The 12,593-nt window shown below is 41.5% G+C and overlaps 1 protein-coding gene across 2 annotated transcripts in view; it reads left to right on the top strand.

The window, feature by feature from the left end:
* The first annotated feature begins 1,861 nt into the window (after positions 1-1,861).
* The window catches only part of LOC137958716 (E3 ubiquitin-protein ligase KEG-like), a 44,850-nt gene continuing 34,118 nt past the window's right edge, over positions 1,862-12,593 (top strand). For both annotated transcript variants that reach the window (XM_068805811.1, XM_068805812.1), the window contains exon 1: positions 1,862-2,918. In XM_068805811.1, the coding sequence (XP_068661912.1) occupies positions 2,164-2,918 (755 nt within the window). In that variant the 5' untranslated portion in view covers positions 1,862-2,163. The remainder of the gene's footprint in view (positions 2,919-12,593) is intronic.

Below are 12,593 nucleotides of genomic sequence, written 5' to 3' on the forward strand. Positions count from 1 at the left end.
ACAAAAATAGTTCATGGTCATTGTGGCATCATCCACTTTTTCAATGAGGCAATTTTTTTCTTAAAAACAAAGATTTAACATTCTAAAATAGAGTCATTAGGTCTAAAATTACACGATTTGATCGCTTATAAAATTCACTAAATCCTTGATGAAAAATCACAAATAAATACTTAAAATTGTTGTTTTGACTTGCTAAATACGATGGTAATTCAGTTATACACTTTTGGTAACATAACATGTCCGTATCAAAGCTCCAAATCCGCTTCTATTGCAATTTGGGCAGCACCATTGGAATGCACGAGCTTCTATTTCAATCACCATTCAAATGTTGGGGTGGGCATTCGAATGTTGTTCACTTTTAGGTAACTTTTTGTTTTAACCACCATTCAAATGCAAGGGACTAGGGACCATTGCAATGCAGGGTTCAATTAGAATGTTGCTTATTTTCTATATTTATGCTACTTCCTTTAACTCCATCATTCGAATGCTCAATCGATTATCCAAATGCTGAGTTATTGAGGGTCTTGAAATATTTGATTATTTTCAAATACTTGTTATCATCAAAATTTTGAGAATATATTCTCCTAATTTTTTTGTGCCACCCTAAGAAAACAACTATTTGACCAGTTTTCTCATTGGAAAAAATTTCAATGTGAAAAATTCCCTTTGAGTGATTTTCTTGCACTTATGCCGTAATAAAAAAATAGGAAAATTGATTGTATATATGGTAGAAATAAATAAAACATTTATAAAGATAATAAAAAGATTAAAGAAAGAAGTGAGGGATCAAGAACTCCTCTAATACTTATATGTTTATTTTTCCCATGCTTTCCTTTTTTAAAAACTCATTCTCCATACATTTAACATTTTTGAAAGGTAAAAAGAATCAAAAGGCGTTGAGCAAAACATGTTTCAATCCCTAAAGACAACACAAATACTAGAAAAGTTTGGTCAAAAGAAAACATTTCACTCGATCTTTTTTCCTATAGTTTTGTATTTGCACAAATATCCCCTAAAATGACATTAAGTTGTTTAGTTATACCAAGAGTAAATGCCACAAATGGTCTAACCAAAGCTCAAAAAGAAGTAAATGCAATAAAAAAAATTCAAACATCGAAAAAACTTAGTAGGTAAACCATATCGGATACCAATTAGTTCATGTTGCATTAGATGTTGGACAAACGTTACTGTTAAGAAGAATCGAAGAAACAAATAGGAAGTGCTCCACTAACGACCTCAGGAGATGAATTGAATAATACCGTTGAAGTTCATCTCCTACGTGTACTTGCACTTACAATAGCTTTTGTTCTCTTATTGGGAAATATTTATTCCCAAGCCTATGTATAAGAAATTTGGACTTGTGCAGCGGGTCCAGCTTGCTTCATAAAATAGGATTACAAACGAACCATTTGAATTTAGGGTGAAGTTTGAGAATGACTTGAAAGACTTGCTAGATCAAAGTCTTGTCGCAGCCTTCAGTAAACGCGATGACCAAACGCAAATGAAAGATTTCGGAAATGCTTAATAGAATTCCTTAGAGATAACGGAATGCGCTTCTCATGGGGAGGACTGACCGAGAGGGGAAAAAGTTTACGTTGAGGAGCGGCGCCGCGAGAAAAAGGAAGCCATCTGTGTGTCTCCACGCATCCCTCCGGAGTGCAGGAGAAAAAGAAAAGCGAAAATATGGTTGCTGCTGTTGATATTTACTTTTAACGGAATTAAGATAGAGATCGCTTCATCTGAAATCTGATAAAATAGCGTATGTAGACGGAAAGTAGAGTAGGAAAGTAGAGTTATTTATGAAATAAATTTTAAATTATAAGCGCCGAAAGAAAGACATGGGGTGGGCGGAGGAGGAAAAAAAGGGGCAAAGGGCGAAAAAGAAGAGCTACTGGTGCTGCTCTCTGCTCTCTCTCGTCTCCCTCTTTTTCTCTCTACACTTGTCGTCTCTCTTCCCCTGTTCTTAATTTTTGCGGCTCTCTTAACCTATTTGCTCCTTATTTGGTCATTGAAGGATTACGTAAAATCCATCTCAAATGATGGATCTCCCGCTTCCCTTCCGACCCTAATCTTCTGCTATTTTCTCCTCCCTTTCTCGACCCTCTGGTGTGAAACCTGTGTAGATTAGTTTGGGAGGGGAGGGAGAGAAGCTGAGAGGCTGAGATGAAGGTTCCTTGTTGCTCCGTCTGCCAGATGAGATACGATGAGGAGGAGAAGGTCCCGCTTCTCCTTCAATGCGGCCACGGCTTCTGCAGGGACTGCTTGTCCAGAATGTTCTCCACTTCCACCGACACGTCCTTATCTTGTCCCAGGTGCCGCCATGTCTCCACCGTCGGGAACAGCGTCCAGGCTCTCCGCAAGAACTTCTCCGTCCTCGCACTTCTCAACTCCTCCTCCTCTCCCTCTTCCTTCGACTGTGACTTCACCGATGAAGACAAAGAAGACGCTGCCACCGACGACGACGACGACGACGACGAGGAGCTGGATGAATTCCAGCCCAGAGGCCGATCATACTGCCGTGGTTCTCATGCCTCTAGCTCCCGTTCTACCATCGACCTTGCCTCTCACCATGACCTCCGCCTCGTGCGGCTCCTAGGTGACGGCCCGCGAGCCGGCCAGGATGTGTGGGCCGCCCTCCTCTCCGGCGATCCCCGGAGTTCGTCCACTGGCTCCACCCGCTGCCGTCACCGGGTTGCTGTTAAGAGGATCACTGTATCGGAGGACACGGATTTGGTTTGGGTCCAAACCCGACTAGAGAGCTTGCGTCGCGCTACCATGTGGTGTAGGAACGTCTGTACGTTCCATGGCGCTACTCGAATGGACGGTCGCCTATGTCTTGTTATGGATCGCTACCGTGGGTCTGTTCAGTCGGAGATGCAGCGGAATGAAGGTCGTCTCACTTTGGAGCAGATACTGAGGTTATCCTTTCTAATCGACTTTCCTCCTTTGAACTACTCTCTAGTTTGTGCCACAGCAAGTGTGGCGTTTGTTGTATACCATTTTGATCTACTCTCTTATTCTTTCCCCTCCCTAAGAGAAATGAAGCTTTAGTTAGAGCAGATGGAACTTTCTTGTCGATTTAACCTCCTTAAGGATGTGTAATATAAAAAAAGACCTTTCCTGATGATCTCAGCTATTTAGTTATAAGCACTGAGGGATTCAAGGGCTTTTGCTGCCCTCATCTTATGTTGTTTGCATTGCCCTAACTGATGTGATTTTCATAATGTTTTAATAAAACGAACAATTTGTACTTTTGTTATCTTTTTCGCTTTTTGTCCAATAGAAATCCTCATAACAAATTGTTAGTAAGATGTGATATCGACTATTTTTTTAGTACTGAAATCTGTTTTTGTTTTACTCTGAATGAAGTACAATACAGTGAAGAAGTATGATAACAATCTTCAGGATTTTCAGTTACTTTTGGTGACAGCCAATGTGTCCATTGATGCAATGTGGTTTGAGTGCATGTCCTCTGTCTGATAGTCAGGCTAATTGATCAGTAAATATCTTTGAGCATAACCACTGGATATGATTTGCTCTCTTAACGTTATTATGTTGCCTGAATGTTATATGATCCTCCAAAGCTCAGAAATTTATAAACAACTGTATTTGTTCACCGTAAATGCTTAGTTAAACTTTGGCAATCCTGTGAAGGAGTCCTCTCTAGCAAGACTTGGAGAAAAGGCAAAGAGTACATGCGACATTGATGTCAATTGATTAACATAAAAAATTTGGAGTTCTGTTGTGCATAATGATAAGGATGAGAGGATAGCTACTCAAAGAGTGTGAGACATACTAACTTCAGCAATTTTGTTAATTCTTCTGAAAGAATTGTCTTCTAAAGTTCCAGGGAAGATTGCAGTCCTTTTACAACTTTAGAGAGGAAATGAATAGAGTGCTTACATGCGGCCCAACTCTCTGCAGGAGGGAAATGATTACATGACCTGGTGATGCATTTGAACTTCACTTCAAATCTAGACCTTCAAATTTTCTAAAGGCTAATTTTATTCTCTGTTGCCATTTTTTGAAAAAAAAAGAATCTCTGTAATTAAGGGCTGAGCCCTCTCTGTTAGAATTATGATGGACCTAACTTGTTCACATTTCCCATCCTTCGAATGGATTCTTCTTTTCTTCTCTCAAATTTTTTTGGGCTTCTTCTTTCCTGTAGCTGATAGCTGAATACTACCTAGCATTCCAAGATACTCAGAAGTTTAATTTCTGAAAATCAGGAGCATAGGAGAGTAGCTTACTGGCATGTTGTGGAGGTCCAACTTGAATAATCTATGATAGTAAAAGATGGGCTTTTTTAAGAAGTGGCGTTTCGAGAATTTGAGCGAGACTGTTTTTTTTTTTTTTTTTGAAATAATGCTAAGTTATATTAAAATGCTCAAATGAGCAAGATTACAAGGAGGGGAAACCGTCCCAAACAATGAGAGATTGCTGGGAAGTTCCAAATTTAGCTAGCCTATCAGCCAAAAAATTGGCTGATCTAGGAATGTGATTCCAAGTACAAGTAATTGAAGATACAATATCTATAATAGATGAAATAATTGGCCAATGCTACCAAGTGGGGGGGGGGGGGGGGGGAAGCTGAACTTGAGCACCAGCTGATGAACACCATAGAGTCCCTCTCAATCAACGACTTCCCTTGAAGACGCTATTTGAAAATCTTCAAGCCAAAATGAAGAGCAATCATCTCCATAGTGTTGGAATCCGCAATACCTACTGACCTAGGAAAGAACAATCTCTATGATTCTAGAATAAGCCCCCACCGCTCCCCCCCCCGCACAGGCCGGTCCAGGGCATCCCAGAGCACTACCGTCAAAGTTCAGCTTAATGCAATCACTAGGGGGAGGCTCCCATTTTGCTATGATTGAAAACTTCTGGGGACCCACCATATGGGCCAGAAGACACCAATTCCATCAAAGGGAGACACCGACCTGGGGAGCAAATTTCTTTATGGTGTGGAGCTAGCTGGAAACCATACCCACGGCTCAAGAGAACAAATCTGGGAAGCTTCAAGGTCTTGAAATGATGAAGAAGCTCATGACAAGCCATTGCTGAGTCTAGGTTGTTCCTCCCTTTGATGAAGGCACTCTACCCCTGGTGGATAGCAATCGGAAGAACAATATCTATAATAGATGAAATAATTGGCCAATGCTACCAAGTGGGGGGGGGGGGGGGGGGAAGCTGAACTTGAGCACCAGCTGATGAACACCATAGAGTCCCTCTCAATCAACGACTTCCCTTGAAGACGCTATTTGAAAATCTTCAAGCCAAAATGAAGAGCAATCATCTCCATAGTGTTGGAATCCGCAATACCTACTGACCTAGGAAAGAACAATCTCTATGATTCTAGAATAAGCCCCCACCGCTCCCCCCCCCCGCACAGGCCGGTCCAGGGCATCCCAGAGCACTACCGTCAAAGTTCAGCTTAATGCAATCACTAGGGGAGGCTCCCATTTTGCTATGATTGAAAACTTCTGGGGACCCACCATATGGGCCAGAAGACACCAATTCCATCAAAGGGAGACACCGACCTGGGGAGCAAATTTCTTTATGGTGTGGAGCTAGCTGGAAACCATACCCACGGCTCAAGAGAACAAATCTGGGAAGCTTCAAGGTCTTGAAATGATGAAGAAGCTCATGACAAGCCATTGCTGAGTCTAGGTTGTTCCTCCCTTTGATGAAGGCACTCTACCCCTGGTGGATAGCAATCGGAAGAACCATTCGAAGACAATTGGCAAGGAGATGCGCAATTATTTTATAGGTGCTGGTGGTGAGGTTGATAGGCCGAAATTCTGAAGGAAGCTCTACCCCGTCTTTTTTGGGAATAAGGGCAATGAATGAAGCCCCTATACTCTTGAAAGCAATGCCACAGTGGTAGAGCGAGTGAACCATGTGGGTTATGTCTGTACCAATGAGGGCCTAGCAGTGTTGTTAGAATTCACCATTGAATCTGTTTGGGCCCGGAGCATGATCCAGAGGGAGCCCCATAGTTGCTTTCTCAATTTCTTGACTAGAGAAGGGGAGCTCAGTAAGGTTGGTGGCTGCAGTAGGGATAACCATAAGATTAACCTGCCGAAAGAAGGGTTGAACTGACCGACCTCAGTTTAAAGATCTGCAAAAAAGCTCACCAGATTGTTAGAAATAATGGCTCTGTTAAAGGTAATCTCACCATTGACACAGAACGATGTGATATGATTGGCTCTTCTCTTGGCAGTGGCCACGACATATAAAAATTTAGTATTGGTATCTCTCTCTGAAAGCCACTTGAACTGGGCTCTCTACTTCCATTGTACAAGATCGCAATGATCGAAGGCTTGCAGTTGCCCCTCGAGAGCATAACGCTGAGCCGATTCAGCAGAGGTCAGGCCTCTAGACTCCTCATTAATGCCAATGATAGCCATGGCCTCAGTTTTTAATATATCATGGCAGTAAAATGAGGATAGATACCATGACTGACTCAAAGTTGCACTTGGTGCCTATGAGAGTGACACATATTGTCTGATTCACAATATGTATCAGATTCAACAAGTTTAGGTACCTTTGCTTAGTGCTCTATCATATGCTTATTATTTGTCTTGCTTTTCCTAGTTTTGTCACTGATTGGTTTTCAATATTCTTATCTTTGTCATGTTCTGTCTTTTAACCTTCTTAGTTTATCAATACTATTTCAAAAGAAAAAAAGAACCTTCTTAGTTTATGCCCTGTCAGCTAACATTTTAGAGGCTACCTCCTGTTCACACTTGTCTTTATTATGAACTTAAGGCCTACATGACAGTCTCTTTTGGGGTAAACCTCGACCATCAATCTGCACTGGATTCACTTTTTTTGACATCCTGGATTTTAGAGTTTGCACACATGTTCTTAATTTCTTTATGCCATCTGATGTCCATCAATTAACATTTGGATGATCCTTGGTTTAAAATATATTAGAAAGATCATATTTTGTTAATATCAGAGAACTATAGAGAGGTCACCCCAGGCAAAGGCTACTCAAGTACAAAAAGGATGTGAGAGATCTCTTGTATGCTTTTTGTTTATACATCCATGATAAGTCCAGCGACAATGAGCATTTGAAGCTGATCCTTGGTTTAAGCCCACAGAGACTGGAATCACACTTGTTCCCACCATTTGTCATTGTGGTCCTCATTAACATCACAATTTTGTGAGTATTTTCTTTTGGGTTTCTTTCAAATACCCATCAAGCAGCTCTGTAAATATCCTTTCTTGAGTCTATAAAGATAACGTATAGTTCTGACCATATGACAATTTTCTTCCAAATTATCAGTTGATGAATATGAATTATGAATTGGCAAAGTACTTCAGAAGAGAATCATTCAACTTTTCTCATGACCTGCATAATGGCAATATTTGTGGTCCAGTACCAGTTTGAGGAGAGTCCTGCCATTTAGTATTGTGTATACTGTTTAAGTACTTCAGAATAAGAATCATTTAACTTTTCTCATGACCTGCATAATGGCAATATTTATGGTCCAGTACCAGTTTGAGCAAAGTCCTGCTATTTTGTATTGCATATACTTTTTAAGTATTTTGCTAATTTGTTCTTTTTTTTACATCGTTAATTTGTCTTGGCTCTGAGTAGAAGAGAGTTAGAGGGAGGAGAAGCGAAGAGAGAAGAAAGAGAGGTTTTGAGAGAAGAGAGTAAACTGCTCTTGATGGGTTGAGTATCGTGCCCTATCTGATTTTATTAACATAAGTGAGTAGAGGATAAAATGACTTCTCTACCCCTCATCCAAGAACCTCTTATATCCTTGCAACTACATGTTCAAATTCAATGAGAATTGGACCATAGACTGACACAAACATGCTGAATCTACTAGTGCCCTTACTCATACAAACCTACTATGGGAAATGATTAAAATACCTTTTACATTATGTTTAACACTCTCCCTCAAGTTGGAGCATAAATATCTAGAAGTCCTAGCTTATTACAAAAAGTCCCAAATTCTCGTCTACCCAATGCCTTAGTAAAGACATCACCAATCTGATCACATGACCTAACATAGTGAGTGGTAATTTCCTTTTCATCACTGCATCATGAACAAAGTGACAATCCACTTCTATGTGTTTGGTCCTCTCATAAAATACTAGGTTACTTGCAATAAAGATTGCAACTTGATTGTCACAGTACATCATCTTAGGAGAACCAACTTCTAGACAAACTCATGGAGGATTGATCTCACCCATTTCAACTTATTGACTGTATGGGCCATAGTTTTATACTCGCATATGCACTAGAGTGGGCCATTACGTTTTGCTTTTTACTTTTCAACTAACTAGGCTTCCTCCAAAAAAAAGCAATACCTAGTTGTGGATTTTCTGTCAATCTTGGACCCAACATAATCAACATCTGAAAAGGCTTCTATTTTTAAGTGATTATGGGCTTTGAAAAACAAACCTTTCCCAGGTGATCCCTTTAAGTATCTCAGGTTTTTTTGGGTAGCTTCTAAGTGAACTCAGTGTGGGTGTTCCATGAACTGGCTTACCACTCTGATAGAAAATGATTTTTTTGCCAACCAGGAGATGCTTGGGGTGGCTGGTAACCGAGAGGTGGATTCACAGTCAGAGCCATGCGCGAGGGAATTGGGACTGGGGGGGAGGGGGGTCCATTTGTGCACAATGACTACTGATAGGAGGGATGAATGTTGCGGATAGGCCAGCTATAGAAGGTGGAGGGTCTGGGCTTTGGCTAGGATAAGGGGAAATTGTGTTGGTTAAATAGAAGCGGAAGGGTGGGTAGAGGCAATTGAGAGGAGTAATGGGGAAAATTGGGGGGGGGGGTGTGGGTAGCCCAAGTGACTGACCGGGTTAGCTGAGTTGTGGTGATTCGCGTGACTGGGTTGGGCGTCATCACAACATCGGTTGCTGGCGAGAGCAGTAGTGTCCAGTGAGATCACCGAAAGTGAAGTGGATCCAGAAGAAAGTTTGGTCAACATCGAGCCATATGAAGGATTTCCCGGAGTGTCCACTGGGCGAAATCAAGCACGTGACGATTACCAGTGCTGTCATCAAGCCAAATAAGGGAACCAAAATGATCGACAATAAGCCCAAAAACGTTCTTGTCCCATAGTTTTGGCAGAAGACCGATAATTTGATGCCACTGGTCGAAGCAACGACTGTGCGAGGATCTTGGACAGAGGAGATGATGGCTGAGGGGGGGGGGGGGGGGGGGAGGATTCGAGCAACCATCCATCAATCCCCAAGCAATTGAAGTGAGACGATCCACTCACCAGTGCACAAGTACTAGCACTGAGTCTAGAAGTTGAGGCGCAAATGTCAGAGGAATCAATGTGAGATGGTCACACTATTAGTGGGCAAGATGTCCAAAGAAACGGAGGCCGCACAGGCCAATCAGTCGAGGCCGGAGCGGAGCAGAGCAAATGTGGGGGAATCGAAATGGCTGGCTGGTCCCAGTTAGAGGATGGTTTGGGTTGAGCTTTGAATGGAAAGGGGTGGGTCATCTGAGATGGGGGAGGAGATGAAATGGGGGCAGTGGGAAGAGGCTCAGGGTTGCGTGGAAGTGGGGGGAACATAGCTGTTGGCGTGGGGGGCTAGTTGGCGGTGGTGTTGGAAGAAAGCTCTGCATGCAATGGAGGAACTGGGACTCGCCAAAATGGGTGTTCGTGGCCTTCTGGATGGTGACACAGGCCATGGTGGTGTGGTCCCGATACCAGGTAATGTGGCAAACAACAACATTGTTCTGGTGCATAACAAGGAAGTAGAAGCACCAAGGTCCAGTCCAGAGCTCCTTGGACCTCAGTGAGGAGTCACAATCATGCCTGGTAGCCTTCTTGAACTGCTTGATGAAGGATTCACATGCTGCCGTTGGGATGGTGATGAAGGCACGTCGCATTCCACTCTTCACCATCACTCGAACGCAGGGAGTAGCATGGAGGGCCACTCGAGTGATAGACACTGTAGTGGGGGCCATCCCTAAAAACTAAACCTTGAGTTCATCACTGCCCTCATCATTAAGATCATTTCCAACTTCCATGGGTGTCTCTACGGGCTTTGCTTCCAATAGGCCATACTCCTGTAGCATGTCAGCAACGTATTTCTTTGAGTTAACATAGTGCCAACCTTACTCTTCTTGTGACTTCTATCCAAAGGAAGTACTTCAAGGAACCCAAATCTTTAGTTTAGAAATGTTTGTCGAGATGATGTTTTACCTCTTCAATACCTTGCATGATCTATGGATGGGGTAGGAGCCGCTACAGAATGCCTTCGGAAGCCTGTTTCTCCTATCCACCTGTAGAAATATATCAGTAGCAAGATGTTTTCGAGGGGGTGGTATGAACCTTCATCCTAGAAGAGGTCTTTCGGACACTGAGCCGCTAGAGGCTAGTCGACTGATGGACTTTGTAATCGCGGTAAAAATTTGTCCTTTGGTGGCAGACAAGCTCGTTTGGTGGCCGGGAAAAAAAGCATTTTCTCAGTATCATCGGCATTCAGTTTCATCAATGGCTGGAATGCGCCTCATCAAGATCATGAGAGTTGTTTTTTGTATGACGTCTATGTGCTCCTCCTAAGATTAAATTCTTTATGTGGAGAGCTTGTCACGACAAGGTTCTCTAGACAGACGTGCTTAGAAGAAGAGGTCACTCCTCAGTAGACCCCCTATGTCCTCTTTGCAATATAGAAGATGAGTCCACAAGTCGCATTCTGCTTCAATGCATCTTCTCATGGAAGGTGTGGACATCCATCCTTAGCATGTTGGGGATTCAATTCTGTATGGGGCCCCTGTCCTGTTACTAGTATTTTTTACAATAAATACTTTGTTTCGTTTATTAATGACTTTAGTCGACCAATTGGGTGTATCTCCTATGGGAGAAGCCTGAAGTTTTTGATGTGTTTCAAAACTTTTATAATGAAATAAAGACTCAATTTGGCATATCTCCTCAAATCTTGCATACTAACAATGGTTTGGAGTTCATGAATCATAAGTTTACTGCATTGTGTCTAGACCATGGTATAATTCATCAGTCATCCTGTGTTTTTACTCCACAACAAAATGGAGTGGTTAAATGTAAGAGTCAACATTTGTTACAAGTGGCACATGCAACGTTTACTCATAGGCATGTACCTAAATCATATTCGGGTGATGAATAGGGGTGGCATCGAGCCAAGCCGAGCTCGAACCTGCCTATATCGAGCCGAGCCTAGCCTCGAGCCTAAAATTGTTATCGAGCTCGAGCCCAATAATTTTAATAGAGTTCGAGCTGAGCTCGAGCTTCAACATTCATTTAAAACTTTTCAAAAAATACATGTCTCTAGTTCGAGCTCTAACATACATTTAAAATTTTTCAAAAAGTACATGTCAAATAAATTGTATATAAATTTATGCATACATTTTACATAAAATTGGGCATGACCGCTACTTAAGGGTGACATCAAATCGAGCTGAGCTTGATTTAAATATTTCGAACTCGAGCTCGAGCTGAGCTTGATTTAAATATTTCGAACTCAAGCTCGAGCCAACCCTAGCCTCAAGCCAAAAATTGTAATCGAACTCGAGCCTAATAATTTTAACCGAGTTCGAGCTCGAGCTCCTCTACATAAAATATATGTCAAGTAAATTATATATAAAATTATGCATATATTTTAAAAAATGAATGATAGGGGAAGTTCGGGATTGAATCTCGATAAAGGATTAGAACGCACAATTTTAATCTTTTTTATCCCAAATGTTGTCTAGCTTATTTTGTAATTTTTGAATCTGGCCATAAATTTACTATGGCCTCCTTAGTGCCCTGATTGAAAATTTATATTCTACGAAAAACTAAATGTTTTTCCTAGGATACATATTCCAAAAAAACCTTTAAATAAAATCCTATTACTATTAGTGGCTTACTAGAAAATTACAAGAAATATTTTAAAATTGTTTTAGGAAAGTTAAATGGACCTCTTATTGCCTCTTCTAGGGAAATAAATAAAAATTAATAATCAATCTAATATGTTACTATACTTATCGATAAATTTTTAACCAAATAAAATGTCAAACACAAAATTGCTATGAAAATTGCCTCATGCTTAAAGTATTACAGCATCAACTATCAAATACTTAATAAAAAAATTTCTATACGGTTTTCTAGCCCATCTTGGCAGGAAAATCTTACTTAGAAAATTATATGATTTTTTAATAAAAATTTCCAATTAGAAAGGCACTAATAGTCCCTAGAAACATATTTCTACTAAAAATGTCTTTTCAATATTTCTTGAAAAAACCACTAATAGTCCCTAGAAACGTATTTCTACTAAAACGTATTTTCAATTTCTGGAAGGGATAGCCGGAGTTCAAGAAAGAGTTTTATTTTTCACTTGCTTATGATCTCCCACAAGTGAAAGTCGCACGTGCAAAATTGTCTTTGCGTGCCCACGCAGGGGTTTCGCCGAGACGACGTGGAGGGAAGGGGGTCTAGGGGCGTCGGCGAGGACCTGTCGTCGGGGATGACGACTGCGACAGAGGCGAAGCCGAGGGGAGGAAGAAATCGAACCGAGTAGCGGCGAAGGCGACCGACGACAGAGGTGGCCACAACAACGGACAGGAGGGGCTCGGCGGTGACGAG

The sequence above is a fragment of the Aristolochia californica genome, unplaced genomic scaffold, assembly GCF_029961685.1.
Source record: "Aristolochia californica isolate CCGP_79_NKW_82.1479 unplaced genomic scaffold, dmAriCali1.0.hap1 SCAF_3, whole genome shotgun sequence".
Classification (NCBI taxonomy): domain Eukaryota; kingdom Viridiplantae; phylum Streptophyta; class Magnoliopsida; order Piperales; family Aristolochiaceae; genus Aristolochia; species Aristolochia californica.